Source organism: Dipodomys merriami, unplaced genomic scaffold (genome assembly GCF_024711535.1).
Source record: "Dipodomys merriami isolate MVZ:Mamm:240054 unplaced genomic scaffold, mDipMer1.0.p SCAF_534, whole genome shotgun sequence".
Taxonomy (NCBI): Eukaryota; Metazoa; Chordata; class Mammalia; order Rodentia; family Heteromyidae; genus Dipodomys; species Dipodomys merriami.
This window is the reverse complement of record NW_027206107.1, coordinates 236,197-263,439: the sequence shown is the minus strand read 5'-3', so window position 1 is coordinate 263,439 and position 27,243 is coordinate 236,197. Positions and strand designations below refer to the sequence as shown.

The following is a 27,243-nucleotide window of genomic DNA, read 5'->3' as shown; positions in this document are numbered from 1 at the left end:
TAGGGACACTAAGGCAGAAGAATCACTTGAGCCCAGGAGTTCAAAACCTGACTGAACAATATAGTGAGATGAAAAAGACAGACAGACAAAAGGGGTGAGAGGAGAAGGAGAAGGAGAGGGAGGGAAGAGAGAGGGAAGAGTGGGAGGGAAGGGAGAAGAGAGGGAAGGAGGGAGGGAATCCCAGAGGCAGTTTGGAAGCCAAGGTGGGAGGTAAAAGTATGGTGAGACACAGGTAGTCGCAAGGGGCCATGAAAGAATGATGGAGCATATACCTCAGAGAAGGAAGCCCTGGGTTCATCTAGCTACTACATTTCTTTTTTTTCTTTTTTTGATCGGTTGTGGGGCTTGAACTCTGGGCCTGGGCACCGTCCCTGAACTCTTCAGCTCAAGGTGAGCGCTCTACCACTTGAGCCACAGTGCCACTTCCGGTTTTCTAGTGGTTTATAGGAAATAAGAGTCTCATGGACTTTCCTGCCCGGGCTGGCTTTGAACCGCAATCCTCAGATCTCAGCCTCCTGAGTAGCTAGGATTACAGGCGTGAGCCACTGGAGCCCAGCTGCTACATTTCTTAAAATGGAAGTGAAAGGGCTCCTGACAATAAAGCATCAAGGTTAAGGACTTTTCATGCTGAATCTTACAAAGCTCCACTAATTTGGCCCCACTCAGCTGGAAAAATATAAACTGACTATCTTGATAGACTGGAGCTGTGACTCAAATGTTAGGGAGACCCTTAGTTCAATATCCGATACCAAAATAAAACAACAAAATCTCAAGGTTTTATTTTCCCTACAGTTAGGCAAGTTAGTTCAAAATCCATAGGGAAAAATAAACAGCCATCAAAAAGGTGGAGAGAAAGAACAAGGCAAAGGGACTATCTCAAGAGATGCTAGAAGTACAAAAAAAAGCCAAGTGCCAATGGCTCATGTATATATATAATCTTAGCTATTCAGGAGGCTGAGATCTGAGGACTGTGGTTTAAAGCCAGCCTGGGCAAGAAAGTGTATGAGACTCTTATTTCCAATTAAGTACCAAAAAAGTGAGAAATGGTGCTATGGCTCAAGTGGTAGAGCACTACTAGCCTTGAGCACAAAAAGTTCAGGGACAGTGCCCAGGCCCTGAGTTCAAGCGCAGGAATGGCACCAAAAAAAGCAAAAATAATAACATAGGATGTTGATAACAAAAAGAGTAAGCTTGGGGTTTGAGGCATGGCTCAAGTGGTAGAACATCAACCAGTGAGGGAAAGCGTAAAATACTGAACTCAAGTCCCAATCTTAGGACAAAAAAAAGAAAAAAACATTAAGCTGTTTTGAGTAAACAAACTATTAATAACATTGATGTTTTATCTAAAACAAATATGTACATAAGCATGTATATTGGGATAAATAAGTTAGTATAGACACATTTCTTTTGTTGTTGTTGTTGTTGGTCATGGGGATTGAACTCTGGGCCTGGGTGCTGTCCTTGAGCTCTTTAGCTCAAAGCAAGTACTCTAGTGCTGGAGCCACAGTGCCACTTCTGGTTTTCTGCAGGTTAATTGGAGATAAGTCTCAACAGACTTTCCTGCCCAGGCTGGCTTTGAACCATGATCCTCAGATCTCAGCCTCCTGACTAGCTAGGATTACAGGCATGAGCAACTGGCACCCAGCTTAGTGTAGACACATTTCATAGAACCTATTATGGACGAATGCAATCTCCCTCAAATTCATTCACACATACACACACACTCAAATGAAGGAGATTAGAGCTGGCCCTTGTGAAGGGATTTGAGAAACAGCAAGCAGGCAGCCATTCATAGGCAGAAGGGACCCTTACCAGAACCTGCCTATGCTGGCACACTCAGCTGGGCCCTCTACAACTGTGAGAAAATAAGTACCTATACATAGCTTATGCCATTTTCAGTAACTTATTATATAGGTTGACAGAAAGATGACACTGAAGTTCCAGGTCAAAGAAACAGCCACTCTTTTTGGAAATGTTTTATCCAACCTCAGCATTTCCATTTTCACTTTTTATTTGGAAAGACTTGTAAGTTCATAGGAAGTTGTACAGAAATATACAAAAAACCATGTACCCCTCACCACAATATTCAAGCCAAGAAATTTGTTAGTACATATGGTATAATCCACAGAACCTGGATTTCACAATGTATGCATGCATCCATCTATATGTCTAGCTCTATGCAATTTTATCATGTGTAGCCCTGCATTAATGCCTGCCATAATCAAGATACTTAATTGTACCACAAGCACAGGACTCCTGTTACTCTGTTACAGCCCTAGCCACCCTAACCATTCTATATCTTCATTTGTCTTGTCATATGATGTTTATATGTTTGGGTCTGTATATGTGCACATGTGTGGCAATACTGGGGCTTGAACTTGGGACATCATGCTCTGTCCCTCAGCTATTCAGCTCAAAGTGAGCACTCTACCACTTGAGCCACAGCGCCACTCCTAGTTTTCCGGTGGTTTATTGGAGATAATAGTCTCATGGCCTTTTCTGCACAGGCTGGCTTTGAACCGTGATCCTAGATCTCAGCCTCCTAAGTAGCTAGGATTACAGGCGTGAGCTACTGGCCCAGCACATCATGCTCTTGGTTGTTTTTTACTCAAGACTGGCCCTCTACCACTTTAGCCACAGTTCCACTTCTGCCTTTTTGGTGGTTAACTGGAGATAAGAGTCTCAGGGACATTTCCCCCCCTGGGTTGACTTTGACCTGTGATGCTCTGCATCTCAGCCTCCTGAGCAGCTAGGATTATACGTCTGAGCCACCAGCACCTGGCTTGGATCCTTTTTTTTGAGATAGGGTCTCAATAACTTTTGTTTCACACCAGATGGCCTTGAACTGTCATTAGACAGGTGGATTACAGCTGTATCACCACTCCCAGATATATTACTTTCTGTTGTTTTCTTCTACTGAAAACAGCTTCTCTCTTTGATGTGGAAATGAAATCTGGAAAGTGAAAACCAGTGTTATCAGGGAGCTGGTGTCTCCTGCCTGTAATTCCAAGCTATTCAGGAGGCTGAGATCTAAGAATCACTGTTCAAAGGCAGCCCAGGCAGGAAAGTCCATGAGACTCTTATCTCTAGTTACCACCAGAAAACCAGAAGGAGAGTGTCTCAAGTGGTAGAGTGCTAGCCTTGAGCTGGAAAGCTCAGGAACAGCTCCCAGGCTGAGTTCAAGCCCCATTAATGATAAACAACAACAACAACAATAACAAAAAACAGTAATTTTGCTAGTCCACACATGAAAGAGCTTAATGTGTTTCAGGGTTCCTTAAGCCCTCTCCCCACAAGCTTTAGAAGACCGATAGCTAACAACAAGTCAAGAGTGTGCCTTCATACTAACTAGCTTGGCTAATTCCTAAAATAGTAAAATTTCCATTTCTGCTCAGCTCTTACTTACCAGGGCTGTATCTTCTTGTCCCTTCTTTCACAACTGTGCTGGGTTCCTTTCCTTCTTCGTCCAATAAGACATTCATATCTGGTTTACATATGGAAGGGCCTGCTTAGAAAAATGAAATAACATGATTTTTTCGTGTGTTGTGTGCCAGTTATAGGGCTTCAACTCAGGGCCTGCATGGTGTCCTTGAGCTTTGTGCTCAAGGCTAGTGCTCTACTACTTTGAATCACAGCACAATTTCTAGCTCTTTGGTAGCTAATTGGAAATAAGAGTTTCATGGACTTTCCTGCCATGGGCTGGCTTTGAATTACAATCCTCAGATTTCAGCCTTCTGAGTAGGAAGGATTAGAGGCGTGAGCCATTGATGCCCAGCATGTCACATGAAATTATAAATCTGAAAGTCCTTACATTCAAACTTGATAAAATTTCTAACTATATATCAGGAATGGGGACTGGGAATGTGGCTGAGTGGTAGAAAGCTTGCCTAGCATGCATGACAACCTGGATTGGATTCCTCAGTACCACATAAACAGAAAAAGCTAGAAGTGACTCTGTGGATCAAGTGATAAGAGTGCTAGTCTTTTTTTTTTTTTTGTCAGTCGTGGGGCTTGAACTCTGGGCTTGGGCGCTGTCCCTGCATTCTTCAGCTCAAGGCAAGCACTCTACCACTTGAGCTACAGCGCCACTTCTGGTTTTCTAGTGGTTTATGGGAAATAAGAGTCTCACTGACTTTCCTGCCCAGGCTGGCTTTGAACTGCAATCCTCAGATCTCAGCCTCCTGAGTAGCTAGGATTATAGGCATGAGCCCACCGGCGCCTGGCAGAGTGCTAGTCTTGAGCAAAAGAAGCTTAGTTCAAGCCCCAGGACAGGGGGCAAAAAGAAATTAGGAGCTGGGCACTGGTGGCTCACGCCTATAATCCTAGCTAATCAGGAGGCTGAGATCTGAGGATCTCAGTTCAAAGCCAGCCTGGGCAGGAAAGTCTGTGAGACTCGTCTCCAATAAACCACTCGAAAACCGAAAGTGGCGCTGTGGCTCAAGCAGTAGAACTCTTGCCTTAATGAAGAACTCAGGGACAGCACCCAAGCCCAGTTCAAGTCCCATGACCGACAAAAAAAAGGAAAGAAAGAAATTAGGAATGGCGTTTTATCTATGTGTGTGTGTACACCACGCCTATTCTTTTCAAGAATGGAGAGTTAAAGCTTTAAGTAGTTTCCCAAAAGACAGTCCTGAAAGGGACAGCAAAGTTCTTATCCTTTGGGTGAATAACCTACCTAGTGAGATAAAGTTGCTATAGTTCTCCCACATTACATCTCTGTAGAGGTCCTTCTGGGCAGAGTTCAAGAATTCCCATTCTTCCTGAGAGAAGTCAATGGCCACATCCCTGAACGTCACTGAGCCCTGAAAAAAAAAAAAAAAACTCATGTATTATTTTGTGAAAGTAAGTATTTTCTTATGTGGAAAGAGAAAAAAAATTGAGGATTTCATCACAGAGCAGAATATATATTGTATACAACTAGCACAGGGCTGGAAATTTATGACAAGAAAATAAGCATCTCAGAGTGTTCCTGTGGCTACACACATAATTAAGTTTGTATCTAAAGATATCTTGAAACAAAAAAAAAATAATAATCAACTGGGCACGATGGCTCACTTCTGTAATCCTAGCTACTAAGAAGGCTGAGATCTGAGGATTGTGGTTCAAAGCCAGCCAGGGCAAGAAAGTCCATGAGGCTCATCTCCAATGAGCCACCAGAAAACTAGAAGTAGCACTGTGGCTCAAGTGGTAGAGTGCTCACCTTGAGCTGAAGAACTCACAGACAGTGCCCAGGCCCAGAGTTCAGCCCCACGACCAACTTAAAAAAAAAAAAAAGGGCTGGGAAGGTGGCTCAGTGGTAGAGAGCTTGCCTTGAGTGCATGAGGCCCTGGGTTTGATTCCTCAGCACCACATAAGCAAAAAGAAAAAAGCTAGCCTTGAGCTGAAGAGCTAAGGGACAGCGCCCAGGCCCAGAGTTCAGGCCCCACAACCGGACCCAAAAAACAAAACAAAAAAATCTAATGGCACACCAGTCTTCCTCTTCTCTCTCTCTCTCTCTTTTTTTTTTTTTTTTTTTTGCCAATCCTGGGGCTTGAACTCAGCACCACTTCCGGCTTATTTGGTACTGAGGAATTGAACCCTGGGCTTCGTGCATGCTAGGCAAGCACTCTACCACTAAGCCACATTCCCAGTATCATAAAATCCAAAGAAATGTATTTTTCAACTCTAATGATGAGGAAAAACTACTGAAAAAGATTTCTCCCCAATGTACTATACAAAACAATCTCTAAAAAGACTGGTTTATTATGAAGCTCCCTGTCCTCCCCCCCCCCCCCACCTTCCTAAGGCTTGAACTCTGGGCATGGGTGCTATCCCTGAGCTCCTTTTTTTTTTTAAATTTTTTTTATTGTAAAGATACTATACAGAGGGTTACAGTTACATGAGTGAGGTAATGAGTACACTTCCTCTTGAACATTGTTACCCCCTCCATTGTTTTCCCCCTACCATCCCCTCCCTCCCTCCCTTCCCCGAGGTTCTTTTTTTTGATTGTGATTAAGTGATTACTTAATTTCCGGAAATTCACAGTATTGTGGAATAATGATGCCTGAGCTCCTTTTTGTTTAAGGCTAGTGCTCCACCACTTGAGCCACAGCTCCATTTCAGGCTTTTTCTGAGATTAATTGCAGATTAGTGTCTCTCATACTTTCCTGCCTAGGCTGACCTTTCTTTCTCTTGTGTGTGAGGATTCTAGAGCTTGAACACAGGGCCTAGGTTCTGTTCCTTAGCTTTTTTTGCTCTAGGCTAATATGTCAAACAGTGTGCTGAGTGTGAAATTGCCCTTGGAAGGCTGCGCCAGGCCATCATATATTCTAGGCCAAGCTGGACTACATGGCAAGATCCTGTGGGCAGGGGGTGGGGGGGAGGAAATAAAAAAATATATTAACTTACATGGGCCATGGTTCTCAAACTGTAAAAACTGGTCAAATCGTCTCAGTATTTTTCTGTTGGAGAACTGCAGGGTCCACAGAAACCAAAGCTGGAAGAAAAAAAGAAGCCATGAAATCAGATGTACCTCAGAATTTCCAAATCATTTATGTTAATGTAATTTTTACATGGCATTCTGCTTCCAAACTACTCCCATAATCATGCCTTTCCTATGCCAACACAAAACTAGAGGAGAGCAGTGTCTCAGTGGCCCATACCTGTAATCCTACTTAGAAGACTGAGATCTGAGGATCAAGGTTAGAAGCTAACTCTGTCAGGAAAGTTCATGAGACTAACTCCAATAAAGCACCATAAAGACAGAAGTGATACCTTAGTGGTATGACAGCTTTAAATAAAAAACCTAAAGGATAGCACCCAGGCCCGGAGTTCAAGTTCCAGTACTGAAGTGCATGTGCATACACACACTCAAATAAAAAGTTACTTAGGCAGAGTGCTTGCCTAGCATGCATGAAGCCCTGGGTTTCATTCCTTAATACCACATAAAGAGAAAAAGCTAGAAGTGGCATTGTGGCTCAAGTGGTAGAGTGCTAGCCTTGAGTAAAAGCAGTTCAGGGACAGTGCCTAGGCCCTGAGTTTAAGCCCCAGGACTGCCCCCAAAAATAATACTTAGTATATCTCTGTAATATCTCTTTATTACAAACTAAAATAGTAGTTAGCCATTCTTTATGCAGTACTTATAAAGGACTCAAATATTAGAAGAGGGTCACAGGAGAAATGTAATGCTTGCCCATCACACATGTAAATACTCACTGGAAAAAGGTGTATCCAGAGTATTCCCCATCACTCCATTTATTCACTGGGAAGAAAGGCCAAAACACCAAGCCAATAGACTTATCAGGTCAGGTGTACCAGTCTAGTGTAACCAACTAAAGATTAACTGGAACCAGCTTATATTGTATGACAAGCTTATGTTTAGGGAGTCCCAGAGGGAGGAAATCTCCCCCCTCCTCCCCACATCCCCAACCCAAGCCAAGGCTTTTGAAGAGAATCTTAAGAGTCACGGAATGGCTGCTCCGAGTTTAGAAGCAGGTATTAATCGGCGATATAGTACTCCCCTGAGCAGTTATCAGGAGAGTGGCTTAGAGAATGTGTACTCCCCAGTAGTAAAAGAAAACATCACTAGGGCTGGGAAGGTAGCTCAGTGGTAGAGTGCTTGCCTTGTATGCATGAGGCCCTGGGTTCGATTCCTCAGCACCACATAAGCAGAAAAAGTTGGAAGTGGTACTGTAGCTCAAGTGGTAGAGTGCTAGCCTTGAGTTGAAGAGCTAAGGGACAGCACCCAGGCCCAGAGTTCAGGCCCCATGACCGACAAAAAAAAAGAAAAAAAAAAAAAACAAAGAAAACATCACTAGTTAAAAGGAGATACAAGGATTTCCCTTTATCTGCTTCCTCTCCCCTCATCTGCTTAACAGTAGGCTGCAGCCGCCCTTTTTATTTATTTTTGGGGTCCGGTCATGGGGTCTGAACTCTGGGCCTGGGCGCTGTCCCTCAGCTCTTCAGCTCAAGGCTAGCGCTCTACTACTTGAGCCACAGCGCCACTTCCGGCTTTTTTCTTTTTGCTTAGGTGGTGCTGAGGAATCGAACCCAGGGCCTCAGGCATGCAAGGCAAGCGCTCTACCACTGAGCCAACTTCCCAGCCCCTGCAGCCGCCCTTTTTAGACCTTCGCAGTGTATGCGCTTTCACAGGAAAACACGAAAGAAAAAAAAAGAAAGAAAAGGAAGCAAGCATCTCCCCGTCTAGGAAAACACAAATCACATTTCCTGGAACAAAGAGGAAACGCAGGTTCATCCTGACGCTGGGTGTGAGGTCTGCCCCGCGATAGTCTCCGTTTCCCGGCCTTCCCAGGGACGAGCGTGGGGGTGGGGGGGAGCCCCCACCGCGGCCCTGCCGCCTCCGCCCCGCCCCACCCCGCGGCCAGGGGGAGGGCGGGCCCGCGGGCCGCGCGGGAACCTGTCAGCCTCCCTCTTCTCCCGGCTTTCCGAGGCGGCCCTCGGCCCTCGGGGGTTCTCGCCGCGGCGTCTTTTTGTTGGGGGGAGCGGAGGGCATCTTCACCCCGCGCTTCACGCGGGTTAACTCGGAGCCCATTCCGGGCCTCCGAGCCCTGAGGCGGGAGGGCAGAGGACTCAGCAGGGGACCGACTGCCCAGTGGGCGTCAAAAACTCCGTGTCACCGAGCGCCGACTCACACAGAAGGCCGCGCCGCCCCCGCGCCCATTTCCTCAGGGTGAGCGACCGACTCACCTCTTCCCCCAGCCGACAGCGCCCAGGCAGCCGGAAGGAGCCGGCGCGGAGGCTTGTGGGAAATGTAGTTCTCTTGCGTCCGGAGGGGCGTGCTCTCGCCCCCAAAGGGTGCGCGTGGTGCGCAAGCGTAATAGGAACAGCCTGAGTCCTAGCTGCGGAGGTCTAAGCAAGTCGCCCTCCAAGAGCCCTGGGTTTGTACTCTGCCAAGTCTTTTTTTTTTTTGGTTGGTCGTGGGGCTTGAACTCTGGGCCTGGGCGCTGTCCCTCAGCTCTTTAGCTCAAGGCGAGCGCTCTACCACTTGAGCTACAGTGCCACTTCCTGTGCCAAGTCTTAAGAACTCACGGCACTAGCAGATGCTGTTACATTTATACTAAGCACATATGAATTCCCCCCCCCCAATAAAAATAGCCCCAAAGTCCCACAAGACATACAGGTCCCTGTCTTCTTTCCTTCACCAGGATGGATGGCTTGCTCCTTCCCTCCCTTGCTCCCTTTTTGAAGATGTTAGCCTACCTTTCAGTGTCTGTGACATTTAAATGGGTGATATGGGCAGAAGATTATTTTGTTCTATTAGCACTGACAGCGATGAACCCAGGCTCTGCAGTGTGCTAGGAAAATGCTGTGTAGCACTGAGCTACATGCTCAGCCTCTAGAATGCTTGCTGCTACTGCTGCTGCTTCTTGTTGTTCTCCTTCTTCTTCTTCCTCTTCCTCTTCCTCTTCTCCTTCTCCTTCTCCTTCTTCTTCTTTGCTTCGTTTCGAAGCAGTGGCCATTCTGCTGTTCATATTAACCTGAGCCCACCTGAGTTCCAGGAGCTGATTTGTTTGCGCTGAAATTACTCTGAAGTTAGGCCCCACTTTGTACTATAGCTGACCTTAGACCCCCACAAATTCCAGGAGATGACTAAGCCCGCCCAAGATAAACAGACCCTGTGAGAAAACCCAGACCACCAATTATCCCAGCTAGCAGAACAGCTTATCAAAACCCAACTAGCCAGGTAACTCCCTAAAGAAATGCCCAGATGGCCCATTAAGACCCAACGGATCTGATAACTCCTTACTACCCCTTATTGCCCTGGAATGTCCTGCTGAGCCTCTGGTTGCTGTAAATTTGTCACTTTGTGATTCTTGTCTTTATAAACCCTGTGAAATTTCAGCTCGGGGCTTCCTCCTAAGCTCCACTGAGTCGTCGTGTAGGACGAAGCCCGAGCTGCAGCCCACCTGAATAAAGCCTTGCTTTTGCATTTCGGAACGTCTGACTCTCGGTGGTCTTGGTGGGGGTCCTGCGATGGGGGCACAACACTTCTGCCTTTTGCCAGTCCTGGAGCTTGAACTCAGGGCCTGGGCACCATCCCTGAGCCTCTTTGTGTTCAAGGCTAGCTCTCTACCACTTTGAGCCATAGCACCCGTTTTCTTGTGATTAATTGGAGATGTCTTACAGGTGTCAGCTACCAGTGCACAGCTACAATTCTGACTTATTAAAAAAAATCAAGGGCTGGGAAGGTGGCTCAGTGGTAGAGCGCTTGCCTTGCATGCATGAGGCCCTGAGTTCGATTCCCCAGCACCACATAAGCAAAAAGAAAAAAAAGCCGGAAGTGGCGCTGTGGCTCAAGTGGTAGAGTGGTAGCCTTGAGCTGAAAAGCTGAGGGACAGTGCCCAAGCCCAGAGTTCAGGCCCCACAACCGGACCCAAAAAAACAAACTAAAAAAAAACCAAAAAAACCAAAAAAACTAAGATTAGTTTTTAACTGAAACAGGTATAGATCACTACCAGGGAACAAAAAGTAAGCTCCAGACCTTTAACTTGCAATCTATTAAAGGCATTATATCTGCTATAATCCTAGCTACGTAGGGAACTGAAACATGAGGATCATGGTTCAAAGCCAGCCTAGAGATAAAAATTGGTGAGACACTGATTTTCAATTAACCAGCAAAGAAGCCAGAACTTGAGGTGTGGCTCAGTGGTAGAGCACAAATAACAATAATAAATGGGCTGGGAGCTGGTGGCTCGCACCTGTAATCCTACCTACTCAGGAGGCTGAGATAGGAGGACCACAGTTTGAAGCCAGCCCAGGCAGTAAAGTTGATGAGATTCTTATCTCCAATAAATTACTCAGAAAAGAAGTGATACTGTGGCTCAAGTGGTAGAGTGCTAGCCTTGAACAAAAGCAACTCAGAGAGCCGGGCGCTGGTGGCTCACGCCTGTAATCCTAGCTACTCAGGAGGCTGAGATCTGAGGATCACGGTTCAAAGCCAGCCCGGGCAGGAGAAACCGTGAGACTCCTATCTCCAATAAACCACCAGAAAACCGGAAGTGGCGCTGTAGCTCAAGTGGTAGAGCGCTCGCCTTGAGCTGAAGAGCTGAGGGACAGCGCCCAGGCCCAGAGTTCAAGCCCCAGGACCGACAAAAAAAAAAAAAAAAAAAAAAAAAGCAACTCAGAGATAGAATCCTTGCCCAGAGTTCAAGCACCAGGATTAGCAAAATACAAACAAAAGGACAAAACCAAAGTCTGCATGGACACATGGTAATAATCATTTGGGAATGTTTTACCCAAGATGACAATACAGGGCTGTGGTTGGAATGGATGTTTTTTCTCCACGGTTGTGCTTTCTCAAAACTCAAGTACTTGGGCTGGGAAGGTGGCTCAGTGGTAGAGCACTTGCCTTGCATGCATAAGGCCCTGGGTTCGATTCCTCAGCACCACATAAGCAAAAAGAAAAATGCCAGAAGTGGCGCTGTGGCTCAAGCGGTAGAGCACTAGCCTTGAGCTGAAGAGCTGAGAGACAGCACCCAAGCCCAGAGTTCAGGCCCCACAACGGGACCCCCCAAAAACAAAACAAAACAAAACAAAAAACCAACAAAACTTCAAGTACTGAGGTCTTTCATTCCTATAAAGGCTAGAACACTCCATATGATGATGGTTTATCTGTAACTCACAATCCACCAAGAACAAGATCAGGATGACTGGACACAAGAAGACCTTATGAAACTGTGCCAACTTTTTTGGGGGGGAGGGTTGTGGGGTCTGAACTCTGGGCCTGGGCACTGTCCCTCAACTCTTTAGCTCAAGGCTAGCACTCTACCACTCGAGCCACAGCACCACTTCTGGCTTTTTCTTATGTGGTGCTGAGGAATCAAACTCAGTTCCTCATGTGTGCAAGGCAAGCACTCCACCACTGAGCCACCTTCCCAGCCATGTGCCAACTATTTATCCAGTAAGTCCCTGCTCACTCTGGTCAGGCTCCAACTGAGACTGATAAAGGAACTCTAGTGACTTGTTTGATGCCAAAAGATCCCACTGAGAATGTGATTTACTGACAGGTTTCTTATTTTTGTTTAGTTCTCTCAGGTTTTGCTCAAGTGCTTTCAAGCTCTATTGAGTACATATATTTATAATGTTATGCCTTCCTGAGGATTGAAAAGTGGGAATATTAACAAGATATTGTTGTTGGGAGGTATTTCTCAGAGGAGTTAATACTGAATTTGTCCTGGCCCAGCTTTGTACAGAAAGAAATGGGATCAGCCCACTAGGGACTAGAAGTGGGCATGCTGTCCAGTTTTTTCAGAATGGGAATGAATCTGGAAAGATGCTGGAATTTTGCTTCTGTGTGTGTGCGTGTGCGCACACACACGGGCGCACCAGGCCTGGGGCTTGAACTCAGGGCCTGGGCATTGTTCCTGAGCTTCTTTTGCTCAAAGCTAGTCAGTGGTGACTAGGATGAGTAATTTTTTTTTTTTTTTGGTCGGTCATGGGGCTTGAACTTGGCCTGGGCACTGTCCCTCAGCAATTCAGCTCAAGGCTAGAGCTCTACCACTTGAGCCATAGCACCACTTCCGGTTTTCTGATGGTTTACTGGAGATAAAGAGTTTCCCAGCTTTTCCTGCCCAGGCTGGCTTTGAACCAAGATCCTGAGATCTCAGCCTCCTGAGTAGCTAGGATTACAGGCGTGAGCCACCAGCGCCTGACTGATGAGTAATATTTTATCCATATAGATACGTGCCCAGTCAGTTGCTAACAGATTGAAAACATCACCATTTATTTCCCAACCACACTGGAGGATCCTTATAACAAATTACATGACCACATATACACCAGTCTTTTTCAGGGCTCTTTATTTTGCTCCATTGGTTTACTTTTTCACTCTTGCACCAATACTACATTCTCTTAAGGACTACAGCACAACTTATCACATTAACACTCTCAAGAAGACACTATATGAATGTACCAAAACAACACCTAATTGTACTCGATAGGCATTTATAATAAAAAGGTAAATAGAAATCACAGTAAACAACTGAGCCCGAACAGTGTATTCCCTTCAAACTAGAGGTAATTACACTAAGTGATTGCCATTCCATTGATGAAAATGACTAGATTCCTGTTAGCACCACCTCATTCCAGAGGTTTTATGGTAATAAGACTAAGTGATAAGATAATCACTGCAAGTATTCAGGATAAAAAAAATTCATTTGTTATTGACAAAATTGTTAGCCTAGAAAATGAGTCAAGTAAAACACAAAATTTAAAACATGTTTATACTTTTGAGATACCTTTTATAATAATGAAGACAGTGAGTGCATTCATATTTTAAAATTCAACTTGATAGTATCACCATAAAGACATATATAAACAACAATTTGGGAGAAGGTAAGGCCAGCATGTAATAATATGTAAGTGATTACTACCTGGAATTTTATTTCTAAATATGACATGTTTCTCCCAGGTTAGGTAGTATGCACTTGTAACCCCAGTACTTGGAAGGCTGAAGCAGGAGGATGGTAACTTCAAGGCCAACTTGTGCTATGTAGCAGGTCTAAGGGCAGCCTATGAAACTTTATCAAGACACTTTCTCAATGAACAATGAAATATAATTCTTGATATTTTTAATGGAACATGAATAGGATATAATTTGAACAATTACATTGTTTAGCCATGAAGCAGATGTTTAACCAGGAAAATATTCAAACCTATACCAGATTTAGGGATGCAAGGAAATGTGTCTCTGGTTACAGGCTTGTAATTGAAGCCACCAAAATAGTCTCTACTTTTAAGAAATTATCCAATAAGGTTTAAAGTGTGAATAATAGCTGACCTAGTACCAATTTTCAGCACCTACCTTAGAAAAACTCTTGCTTACTAACAGCAAAAAAGTTATCCAGTAAGGCATTTTTCATAGTAAGAAATTGCATCTAGCCTAAATGAAGATTGATAAAAGGGTTTAAATACATATAGTATATATAAGATAGTAAGAGTTTCCTATCCCAGTGGAAAGCACCTTTTGTATGTGTGTGTGTACTGACTGACTGTAGGTCTTGAACTCAGGGCTTTTTCTCTGGCTCAAGGCTGGTGCTCTACCACTTGAGCCACAGCCTCATTTCTAGCTTTTTGCTGATTAGCTGGAGATAAGTCATACAGACTTTCCTGCCTGGGCTGGCAGCAAGTTGCATCCTCAGATCTCAGTTTACTGAGTAGCTAGGACTACAGGTAAGAGCCACATGTGCCCAGCTGTTTTGTTGGTTTTGTTTTTTCTTTTTGGTGGTTTTGGGTAGGTCCCAGGGGCTCACACATGCTATGCAAGTGCTTTTCACTGACTACACCCAGCCCCTAAAAGGCACCATTTTAAGTTAAAAAAAAAAAAATTGGGGCTGGGAAGTTGGCTCAGTGGTAGAGTGCTTGCCTCGCATGCATGAGACCCTGGGTTCAATTCCTCAGCACCACATAAGCAGAAAAAAGCCGGAAGTGGTGCTGTGGCTCAAGTGGTAGAGCGCTAGCCTGGAGCTGAAGAGCTGAGGGACAGCGCAGCGCCCAGGTCCAGAGTTCAGACCCCACGACCTGATCCCCCTCCCCCGCCAAAAAAATTCTTTTAAAAGCAAATAGTTGCTTAAATAACATAACATGATTATCAGTTGCTTTCCTTGATAAGGTAAGTAACAGTCTATAAGCTTTTATGTTGACATTTCTATCCTGAAAGTCCTTCATAGTAAGTTTCACATATTGTTTTACATTAAAACAACAACAAAAAGAAAACCACCTTTTCTTTCTTAAGAAGTTTTAGTTTTATTTCTAGAGCTGAGTCTCGACTCCATGTTGGCCAAGTGGGCCTCAAACTCACTATGCAATCAAATTTACTGTGGCTTTTTGTCTTTTGTGCCAGTATAATACCAATAGGAGCCATTGGTGCCTGCCTGTGTCTGGCCTTAAACTCTACATTCTCCTGTGTATGCAATACCGTGCCCAGTCTGTCTTTTGAGAGGCACTTCAATGATGAGACTGCATGGAGCTCCTGTGCTTATCTGGCAATATTGTTTTTGTTTTTTAAAGTTCTATTAAGCACTAGTGCTCTGTAGGGTATTTCAAGACATGAAGTAACCCTATGAGGAAAGAGACAGAGAAACTGGCTCAGCAGTACTTCTACTAGGTGTGTTCTACTGGGCACTGCAGTACACGGTCTGCCCATGTTCAAGAGGGGGTCAGGATTCCATTTTTTATGGAAACATTATCAAAGAATTGGCGGCCATCTTTGCCTAAAGTCTTCTATCCCCATTTCACAAGGGAAGAAATTAAGAGCCTAGAGCAGTTAAGTATTTTGTTTAATATAACATAGGTAGGAAAACGAATGGGGTAAGTTCACTTTCTACATTTGTTATATTAATATAATTTCCTAAACAAATATGCAGAAGAGAGAAGTCTGAGAATGGAGACTGGGGAATGCAATAATGGTATACATTATCACATTCCTTTAAGAGCAGAAAAACCTCTTAGGCTGAGTCAAGTACAGATGTGTGGCAGAAGATTACAACATTCATAGAATGTCTTACATTTTGACATTGTGAATTTTGAGGTGATGGGTAAGGTGTGAGTGCTGTCTAAAGGCCTTTTTACATTCCTTACATTCGTAAGGTTTCTCACCCGAATGAATTCGCAGATGCTGAATGAGGGAAGAGTTAAGTCTAAAAGCCTTTCTACATTCCTTACACTCAAAGGGCTTTTCCCCAGTGTGAATGCTCTGATGTAGAGTAAGCTTTTGACGCAACCGAAAGGCTTTCCCACACTCCTTACACTGATAGGGCTTCTCACCAATATGAATGCTCTGATGCTGGGTCAGCTGGGAGAGGAGACGAAAGGCCTTCCCGCACTCCTTACAGTCGTAGGGCTTCACCCCAATATGAATACTCTGATGGGAAATCAGCTGTGAGTAACGGCTGAAGGCTTTCCAGCACTCCTTACACTCATAAGGCTTTTCGCCAGTGTGAATTCTGTGATGGAGAATTAGATGATAACCCCGACTAAATGTTTTCCCGCATTCCTTACATTCGTAGGGCTTCTCACCAGTATGAATCCTTTGATGGAGTGTGAGCTGCTGGCGCACTCTGAAGGCCTTCCCACATTCTTTACATTCATAGGGCTTCTCACCAGTGTGAAGTTTGTGATGGACCCGAAGGCCAGAGCCACACAGGAAGTCCTTCCCACACTCCTTGCATTCATAGATTCGGTCTGCAGTGTTGAGCTTCTGGTGGCGACTAAGGTGTGCATACTGCCTGAAGGCCTTCCCACACTCTGTACACACATATGGCTTCTCACCAGTGTGGATTCTCTGGTGGAGAGTAAGCTGTCCCCGCACTCTGAAGGCCTTCCCACATTCTTTACACTCGTAGGGCTTCTCACCGACATGGATTTTCTGATGGACTCTAAGGTCGGGGCCATATAGGAAAGCTTCCCCACACTCCTTACATTCATGGAGCTTCTCACCAGAGTGAAGTCTCTGATGTCGAGTGAGGTGGGCGGTCTGCCTAAAGGCCATCCCACACTGCTTGCATTCGTAGGGTTTCTCTCCTGTGTGAATTCTGTGATGAAAAGTAAGCTGTTGGCGCACTCTGAAGGCTTTCCCACACTCCTTGCACTCATAGGGTTTCTCCACAAACTGAATTCTCTGCTGCGGAGCGGCAGATGTGTGCTTGTGATAAGAGGACACTTTTTCAGATGTCATTTTCACTTGACTCAAATAGCCCTCTGGAAGTGCCTCTTGTCCTGCAAGTTGTCTTTTGGAATCTCGATCATTTTGCAAAACATGGTCCTGAAGGCCGTGGTTTTTAATTCTTCCCAATATCTTCCATTGAGACAAACTGATTTCAAAAAGGTCATTTTCTGAAGATGACTTCTGAGTCTCCAAATCTAAAACAAACCAAGAAAGCAAGAAGTAATTTCGATAGTGAAAATGAAAAGACAACAAAAGCAATATTCAACCAATTTCTAGGATTAGAAACATGAGCCACTAGCTCATAACTGCTACTTGTTTTTTTTTTTTTCAAAAAAATCACTTTTGCACTTGTTTGGCAGGTACAAGGCCCTGAGTTTGGTCCTCAGTTCTGAAAAAAAAGAAGAAGAAAAATCACTTTGTTCTGTAATCTTCTCTCCATCACTCAGATCAACCTACTTTTCTCCACCCCAACCCCCAGTGTTGCCCTCTCTCTGCTGTTTCAGCTTGTTCCACTTACAGAACATTTTCAGAAACATATAAACTAAAATATACTACTTGCAATACAATTCCTGCTGAGCACTAATGGCTCATGCTTGTAACCCTAGCTACTCAGAAAGATGAGATTTGAGGATCCTGGCTTGAAGATAACTTGAGCCAGAAAGTCTGTGAGTTTCTTATCTCTAACTACCAAAAAAGTTAGAGGTGCTAGAAGGTGGCTCAGTGGTAGAGCGCTTGTCTTGCATGCATGAGGCCCTGGGTTCGATTCCTCAGCACCACATAAGCAAAAAGAAAAAAGCCAGAAGTGGCGCTGTGGCTCAAGTGGTAGAGCACTAGCCTTGAGCTGAAGAGCTGAGGGACAGCGCCCAGGCCCAGAGTTCAGGCCCCATGACTGGACCCCCCCCCCAAAAAAAAAAAGTTAGAAGTAGAGCTCAAGTGGTAGTGTTAGCCTTGAGCAAAAGGTCCAGGGGTAGCACCAAGCCCTGAGTTCAAGCATTAGGACTGGCACACAAAAATAAAAAATACACACTGGAAAAGTGGCTTAGTGGTAAAGTGCTTGCCTAGCATGCATGAAGCCCTGGGTTCCATTCCTCAATACCATATAAACAGAAAAATCCAGAAGTAGTGCTGTGGCTCAAGTGGTAGAGTGCTAGTCTTGAGCACAGAGAGGTTAGGGGACAGTGCCCAGGACCTGAGTTCAAGCCCCAGGATTGGCAAAAAGAAAAAGCCAAAAGTGGTGCTGTGGCTCAAGTGGTAAAATGCTAGATTGAGCAAGAGAAGCTCAGGAAGAGTGCCCAGGCCCTGAGTTCAAGCGCCAGGACTAGCAAAAAATAAAAAATACAACTTGCAATATAATGACACTGATCAGCTTCCCTTCATGCACAGTTCCTTCAGAGAGCTGCCATAGGCTCATTTGCAACATTGCCTTGTCCATGTTTCTCTCCTTTCCCCACTCCAATCAGGACTGAACCTGGCCTCTTCTGAAATAATTCTCCACAAGCTTTCCAGCATTCTCTACCTTAGCAAAACCTTAGTGAGAATTTCTCACTTCTCACTCTCTACTTTTTTCAATATATGTTTTTGTTTTCATTTTTCTCAGTGGCTGTTCCTTCTTAATTTCCTTTGTTGTCTGGTCTTTTCTAAGGAATAAATGATGGAATGCAATGTGAGAATATGCCTCTTGCCCAACTAGCTGAGTGATTTCCTCTAGCTACACTGCCCCTCACTCACCAGGGTGTCCTCTTCCTTTCCGCACAACTTTCCATGGCTCTTTTCCTTGCTCCAACATGGATATCACATTTGGTTTTGAAATGAAGCATCCTGCTTAGAAGAAAAATAACATGTAAGGTAATACGGAACAAAAGTTTCAGGCTAGATGCAATGGTTTGGAGTTATCATCCCAGTTATGTAGGAAGCATAAATAAGAAGACCAAGGTCCAGCATAAATGTGAAACCTTATTAAAAAATAACTGAAGAGCTGGGCACTAATGGCTCATGTGTATAATACCAGCTACTCAGGAGGTTGAGATCTTAAGAACTGCAGATCAAAGCCAGCTTCAGCAGTCCATGAGACTCTTATCTCTAAGTAACCATCTGAAAACCGTACGTAATGCTGTAATTCAAACTGGTAGAGCATTAGTTTGAGCTAAAAAGCTCAGGGAAAGCTGGGCCTAAACTCTGGGCCTGGGCGCTGCCTCTCAGCACTTCAGATCAAGGCTAGCACTCTACCACTTGAGTCACAGTGCCACTTCTGGCTTTTTCTGCTTATGTCATGCTGAGGATTCGAACCCAGGGCCTCGTGCATACAAAAGAAACACTCTACCACTAAGCCAGCTTCCCAGCCCTTCATGAGACTTTTTTTTTTTTGCAGGTCATGTGGCCTGAACTCAGGGCCTGGGTGCTGTTCCTCAGCTATTCAGTCGAGGCTAGCACTCTACCACTTGAGCCACAGTGCCATTTCCGGCTTTTTCTGCTTATGTCGTGTTGAGGAATCGAACCCAGGGCCTCATGTATGCAAGGCAAGCACTTTACCACTGAGCTACCTTCCCAGCTCCATCCATGAGACTCTTATCTCCAATTAACCACCAGAAAAACAGAAGTGGTACTATGGCTCAAGTGGTAGAGTGTTAGCCCTGAGCTCAAGAGCTGAGGGACAGTGCCCAGGCCCAGATTTCAAGCCCCAAGACCACCCCCCCCCCAAAAAAAAAGACTAAACAAGACCCAATTTTGAAAACCAAGCTGCAAGTGGTGTTTCAGATCTGGAATCCACCTACTTTGTGTAAAGATCAGGGTCCCGAGATATAACTTGGCAAAAGCTAAGATTCCTTCTCAAAAATAGCTAAACGCAAAAAGGGTTAGAGGCATGGCTCAAGAGGTAGAGGGCTTACATAACAATTACAACGTTGTGAGCGCAAAACCCAGTTTTACCAATATGTGTACATTCCTTTTTCAGGTGCACCACTTGCAATGTAATACAGATAAAACCACTCCCTTAAACAGGGAGCAGAAAATGAAACTGTTTCTTGAAATATACTCTCAAAATATCCAGTGGCTAAAGTTGATGTTACAGAGAACCCAGTCTAATTTCTAAAGTCATATAACTAAGCCAGGTGCTGATGGCTCACTCCTGTAATCCTAACTACTCAGGAGGATACAATGTAAGGATTGTGGTTCAAAGCCAGTCTGGACAGGAAGGTCCTGAGATTCTTTTTTTTTGTTGTTGTTGGTTGTAGGGCTTGAACTCTGGGCTTGGGCGCTGTCCTTGCGCTCTTCAGCTCAAGGCAAGCGCTCTACCACTTGAGCCTCAGTGCCACTTCTGGTTTTCTAGTGGTTTATTGGAGATAAGAGTCTCACAGACTTTCCTGCCCAGGCTGGCTTTGAACTACAATCGTCAGCTCTCAGCCTCCTGAGCAGCTAGGATTACAGGTATGAGCCACCAGAGCCTGGCCTGAGATTCTTATCTACAATTAATCACCCAGGAAGCTGGAAGTTGAGTTGTTGCTCTAGTGGTAGAGTACTAATCTTGAACAAAAGATGCTTAGGAAGAGTGTCCAGTCTCTGAGTTCAAGCCCTAGGTCCAGCACACAAACACACAAAATAAAAATAATAAATTAAAATAAAGGCAGATAACCTTACCCAGTGAGATCAAGTTGCTATAGTTCTCCAACATCACATCTCTATACAAGTCCTTCTGTTCCAAGTCCAGGGATTCCCACTCTTCCTGAGAGAAGACTACAGATACATCATTGAACATCACTGCTCCCTGAGGTGACAAAAAGTATGTATTACGGAAATGAAAGAACATTTGTTCTATGATGGAAGGAGAAGGCCATGTACAGTGACTTAATCCTAGCTACTTGAGAAGTGGAAATCATGAAATGGGTGCTTGAAGCTAGCCTGGGCATAACAAAGTTTATAAGGCCAGGCACTGGTGGCTCACGCCTGTAATCATAGCTACTCAGGAGGCTGAGATCTGAGGATTGGGGTTCAAAGCCAGGCAAGAGAGAAAAGTCCCCAGGAGATTCTTTTTTTTTTTTTTTTTTGTCAGCCATGGAACTTTGAACTCTGGGCTTGGGCGCTGTCCCTCAGCTCTTCAGTTCAAGGTGAGCTTGAGCCACAGAGCCACTTCTGGTTTTCGAGTGTTTATTGGAGATGAGTCTTTTTTTTTTTTGGGGGGGGGGGGGAGTCCGGTCGTGGGGCCTGAACTCTAGGCCTGGGCGCTGTCCCTCATCTCTTCAGCTCAAGGCTAGCACTCTACCACTTGAGCCACGCCACTTCTGACTTTTTTCTTTTTGCTTATGTGGTGCTGAGGAATCGAACCCAGGGCCTCAGGCATGCAAGGCAAGCGCTCTACCACTGAGCTACCTTCCCAGCCCTGGAGATGAGTCTCACAGACTTTCCTGCCCAGGCTGGCTTTGAACCGCGAACATCAGATCTCGGCCTCCTGATTGTCTAGGATTACAGGCGTGAGCCACCGGCGCCCAACTCCCATGAGACTCTTATCTCCAATTAACCACTGAAAAGCTGGAACTTGTACTGTGCCTCAAAGTGGTAGAGCATGAGCTTTGTGCAAAAGAGCTCAGGGACAGCACCTAGGGCCTGAGTTCAAGCCCCATGACCAAAAAAAAAAAAAAGAAGAAGAAAGTTTATGAGACTCCATCTTAACCAATGGCTAGTCATGGAAGCACAAACCTGTTATCCCAGCTACAGAGGAGGAAGCACATTGGCCAAGTGCAGTGTTTTGTGTCTATAGTTCCCAGCAACATAAGAAAGCAAAAATGGAAGGGTCATAGCCCAGTCCAGCCAAGACCCTACTTCAAGAATAACCAAATGGTGAAGGGGGACCAAGATGGCGACGGGGCAGTAGGGAAACGCCACAGCTCTCTCCAACCAAAAAGAGAGTTCGAGTTCCAACGCTTAATCTCCCCAAGAGACCGACAACAACAAAAAGACGAACACTCAGAGAAAAACCAGAGGCGGAGAATAACAAAAAAAGAAAGAGAGGAAAAGAATTTCAGAACAGAGAAAAGCGAAGACCCCTCCCCCAACCTTTACTGGCCACGCGGCAGTGCGCTAAGCCGCCGGCCAGCCGGCCCGGCGGGGGCTGCCAGGGGCTGCCGGAGCCCCAGAGACACAGGGGGCCGCTTGCAGATCACCAGGTACCGGTTTACAGAACAGCGGATGGCCAGGAACAGAGAAACCTACCAGCCGGGAGTCTCCACGAGGATCCCACCCCCACCCCTCACTCTCCACCGGAGCAGAGAGGCTCCATCCCGCCAAAGCCGCTTGGCACCAGCAGCGCCACAAAGGGACCTGTCGGCAGACCACCCGCCCGATCGCGATCGCAATGACCCAGCGGGGCCGCTCGGGCCCCAGAGCCACCGCGAAGAAGCTGCCTGAGCGTGGACACTTTTGACCCGACAGCTTTGACAGAGGCAGAGGCAGAAAAGAATCACACAGAGCCACCACGGCCCAACCTAGCCCGCAACCACCCCAACTGAACTCGGATTGCAACAACAACTGACGACCTACACCACACAGAAACAACCAGCTCCAGGGTGAGTACCCCACAGGGGACAGTGTATCCCTCAAGGGAGACCAGAGCTGGAGGGAATCCCCAGACCCTGACCTAGACTCCCTACCCCAACACCCGGACCACAGGACCCACTAAAACTGGGAACTGTTTGAGAGCTCCACCAGCCCGTGGAGCACACTCAGCTGGCCAGGCTAGAGCAAGAGTGCCCCTGGAAGGGAGCTTAAATGCCCAAGCCAGGAACAGCGCCCCTGGGTCAAGACTACTAACAGTAGAAATTTGAACTGTGTCCCCCAGGCTGTATAACGTAGGTGGTATACACATCAGCACAGGCCTAACGAGTGCACTCCAGGCTGCATAACCTAGGTGGTATACACATCAGCACAGGCCTAACAAGCGCGCTCCAGGCTGGGGCCGGAACCAGGCCCGGGGATCCGCAGCCTGAACAGCACAACCAACTCCTCCCAACTGAAGTAAAAAGCTGAGCATACGCCTCAACAGAGGGGAGAAAACCAGGAAACAACACTCCCGGGGAAGCACGCCTGTGACAACAAAAGACCTGGAGGCCCAGGACAAGAGAAGCCCAAACCCCACCAAAACTCCACCCATATACCCTAGACTGGGAATTGGGCAACACAGGCTGCCAGCACCTGATAGTAAGCAGGAGCTCAGACTGTTAAGGCGGCTCAGCAATAGAGTGATAGTCTTGGATGTATGAGGCCCTGGATCTGATTCCTCAGCATCACAAAAGCAAAAAGGGTCAGAAGTGGTGCTGTGGCTCAAATGGTAGGGTGCCAGCCTTGAGCTGAAAAGCTGAGGGACAGCACCCAAACCTAGAGTTCAAGCCCACAACCAGCCCAAAACAAACAAACAAAAACACATCAGGAGCCCATAGCAGACTCCAGTATTTGGGAGAGTGCATCCAGAGCATCTGTTCTTCACAAGAGCACCTATAGGAGCAAACACAAGCAGTCTAGGCTGCTCAACCCTTCCAAAGGCGGGAACTGCCAGCAATCTACAGCAGAGAGCTGAGAATCCTAAGTAAGTCAGAATAGCAGCTGGAAATAGGCTCCCAACAGAACCCAGATCAGGCACAGACTCTCTCTACCAATACAGAATCAGCAACCAAGCAAAGACAGACACACCAAAACAAAATTGAAGAGCAGTCTCCTGAACCTCCATGCGAAAATCACAGAGAAAAATCACAAGGTTTAACACCACCCAGGACAGCAAGCTCACCTCAAAAGCCAGCAGCCATGCAGGGGAGAGCCCCAGTGGGAGCAAAGCAGGAATGGAAGACAAAAGCTACATCCAAGGGTTGCTGGAGGCAATGACTCAAGAAATAAAGTGAGAAATTGATCAGAAATTGAAAGAGCACAAGGATGAACTATCCAAAGAGATACAGGGTATCAAACAAGAGATGCATGCAAAAAAAATAGAAGCTGCACAAACCTCAGTAAGAAATGTGATAAACGCCAAATTAGAGGTAATGCATACCTCATTGAGAGGTGAGATCAGTACTCTGAGAACCAACATTGAATCCATAAAGGGATCCATTTCCTTCATGCAAACCACAATAGAAGCCACTGTCAACAGAGTGAATGAAATGGAAGGTAGAGTGTCAGATACAGAAGACAGAATACACCAACTGGACCAAAAAGTGACAGATATGGAAAAATCACTCAAATTAAACCAAAGGGAAATTCAAGAGCAAGCAGATAATGCTAAAAAATTTAACCTTCGCATAATTGGAGTGGACGAAGGTGAGGAATTCCAGAGCAAGGGAATGCAACACCTATTTAACAAGATAATCAATGAAAATTTTCCCCACCTCAAAAACGACCATCTTAACTACATCACAAAAGCTTATCGAACACCCAACAAGCAAGACCCCAGGAGAAACACTTCTAGACACATTATAGTAAAAATGATAGATCTGAATAATAAGGAAACAATCCTGCATGCAGCAAAAATGAAGAAGGAGCTATACTACAACGGGAAAAAAATAAGAATCACTGCAGATCTCTCCACACAAACAATGAATGCAAGAAAAGCCTGGGAAAGCACCATACGAGCCCTGAGAGCCAATAACTGCCAACCCAGACTGATATAGCCGGCAAAGCTAGCATTCACATTTGATGGAGAACTGAAAACTTTTAATAGCAAAGAAAAACTAAATGAATACATAAACATTAAGCCAGCATTACAAAGAATTCTAAGAGGGGGGACACAACCTGAAGAAAGCAACCAGGAACTGGGGCCTGCCCCAAACAGGCGTTACTCAAAGTCTAACTGAGCAAGCACAGGAGGAAAGGAAAGAAGAAAAACTTAGGAAAACGGAATGGCAGGGACAATAATGCATCTCTCTATACTTTCTCTTAATATAAATGGGCTGAATTCGCCAATTAAAAGAAAACGAACTGAGGACTGGATCAGAAAACAAGACCCATCCATCTGTTGCCTTCAGGAGACCCCCTCTCAGCCAAACATACAAACAAACTCAGAGTGAAGGGGTGGAAAAGGATGTACCAATCAAACGCCCCCAGTAAGAAAGCAGGTGTAGCTATCCTGATATCTGACAAAATAAACTTTTCATTAAAATCAGTACAGAAAGACAAGGACGGACACTACATATTAATAAAGGGAACAATCCAAGAGGAGGATATAACCATCATCAACTTATATGCCCCAAATATTGGTGCACCCAGATATGTCAAACAAATGCTCTCAAACTTACAGAATAAAATAGATCCCAATACGATAATACTAGGAGACTTTAACACACCACTCTCACCAAAGGACAGGTCTACCAACCAGAGGATTGGCAAAGAAGCTACCGAATTAAGAGAGGCCATACTGCAAGCGGAATTAACTGACATCTACCGAGTATTTCACCCTAAAACAACACAGTACACATTCTTCTCAGCAGCTCACGGAACTTTCTCCAAAATAGACCATATCATAGTTCATGCAAGGAACTTAAGCAAATACAAAGGGATCGACGTAATCCCCTGTATCCTATCTGACCACAGTGGAATCAAGCTAGCTCTCAATAACAAAGCATACCGCAGAAATTTCTCTAATACATGGAAATTGAACAGCACACTCCTTAACAATGCCTGGATAACAGAAGAGATCAGAGAAGAAATAAAGCATTTCCTATAACTCAATGAAAATGAAAACACCTCACAAAGAAACTTGTGGGACACAGCAAAAGCAGTCCTGAGGGGCAAATTTATTGCCCTCAGTGCCCACATCAAGAGAATGGAGACAGACCAAGTAAATAATCTCATGCTGCAATTAAAACAGCTAGAAAAACAAGAAAAAATGGGACCTAAAGCTACTAGACGAAGCCAGATAACCAAATTAAAAGCAGAGATTAACCAATTAGAAAATCAGAAAACCATAACCAAAATAAACCAAACAAAAAGCTGGTTCTTTGAAAAAATAAACAAAATTGATGGCCCATTGGCTAGATTAATTAAAAAAAGAAGAGAGGAAACCCATATTAATAGGATTAGGGATGCCACGGGAAACATCACAACACGTACCCAAGATATCCAAACAATTCTAACAGACTACTTTCAAAAGCTATACTCTCTAAAGGAAGAAAATCGGGCAGAAATGGATGCATTTTTAGAGAAATACAAGTTGCCCAAACTGAGCAAAGAAGAAGTTAACCAATTAAATAAGCCAATATCCTATAATGAGATACAGGAAGCTATCAAAAGTCTTCCAACAAAAAAAAGCCCAGGACCAGATGGATTCACAGCAGAATTCTATAAGACCTTTAAACAAGAACTAATACCCATACTCCTCAAGCTCTTCAGAGAAACAGAGAAGGAGGGAGCTATCCCAAACTCATTCTACGAAGCCAATCACACTCATCCCCAAACCAGGCAAAGACCCAACCAAAAAGGAGAATTACAGGCCAATCTCCTTGATGAACACAGATGCAAAGATCCTTAACAAGATTCTAGCTAACAGAATCCAGAAACACATAAAAAAAATAATTCACTGTGACCAGGTAGGCTTCATCCCAGAGACACAGGGATGGTTTAACATACGTAAGTCAATAAATGTAATCCAACATATCAAAAGAGCCAAGGTCAAGAATCACATGATTATCTCCACAGATGCAGAAAAGGCCTTTGACAAAATTCAACATTCATTCATGCTAAAAGCTCTGGAGAAAATAGGAATAGAAGGAACATTTCTAAAATCAATAAAAGCCATTTATGACAGACCAATAGCCAATATTATACTTAATGGGGAAAAGCTACAACCAATTCTCCTAAAATCAGGAACAAGGCAAGGATGCCCACTGTCTCCACTCCTCTTCAATATAGTCCTAGAACCCTTAGCCAGGGCAATAAGGCAAGAAAAAGACATTAAAGGGATCCGCATAGGGAAAGAAGAAGTTAAACTATCCCTTTTTGCAGACGACATGATACTATACCTCCACAATCCCAAAAACTCCATCCCCAAACTCTTAGAAATCATAAATCACTTCGGCAAAATAGCAGGATACAAAATAAACCCACAAAAATCAGTTGCCTTCCTATACACTGATAATGTACAGGAAGAGAGGGAAATAAAGGGAGCAACCCCATTCACAATAACCTCCCGAAAAATAAAATATTTAGGAATTAACCTAACCAAAGATGTAAAAGAACTATTTAATGAAAACTATAAAAAGTTAAAGAAAGAAATTGCAGAAGACACTAGGAAATGGAAAGACCTCCCATGCTCCTGGATAGGCCAACTTAATATAGTAAAGATGGTAATACTTCCAAAACTAATATACAAATTCAATGCAATTCCTATTAAAATCCCAATGACGTACATCACTGAAATACAGAAAACAGTCCAAAAATTCATATGGAACAACAAAAGACCTAGAATAGCCAAAACAATTCTAGGGGATAAAGACAATATGGGAGGGCTATCCATGCCGAACTTCAAACTACTACAGAGCTATAATAACAAAGACAGCATGGTACTGGCACAAAAACAGACCCGAAGACCAATGGAACAGAATAGAAGATCC

At 44.7% G+C, this 27,243-nt stretch overlaps 1 protein-coding gene across 1 annotated transcript in view; it reads right to left on the bottom strand.

Annotated features, from left to right (window-relative positions):
• LOC138811549 (zinc finger protein 850-like) overlaps positions 1–27,243 on the bottom strand; it is a 60,910-nt gene that overhangs the window by 3,351 nt on the left and 30,316 nt on the right. The window contains 1 exon segment of the mRNA XM_069999312.1: positions 15,504–16,606. Within this exon segment, the coding sequence (XP_069855413.1) occupies positions 15,504–16,606 (1,103 nt within the window).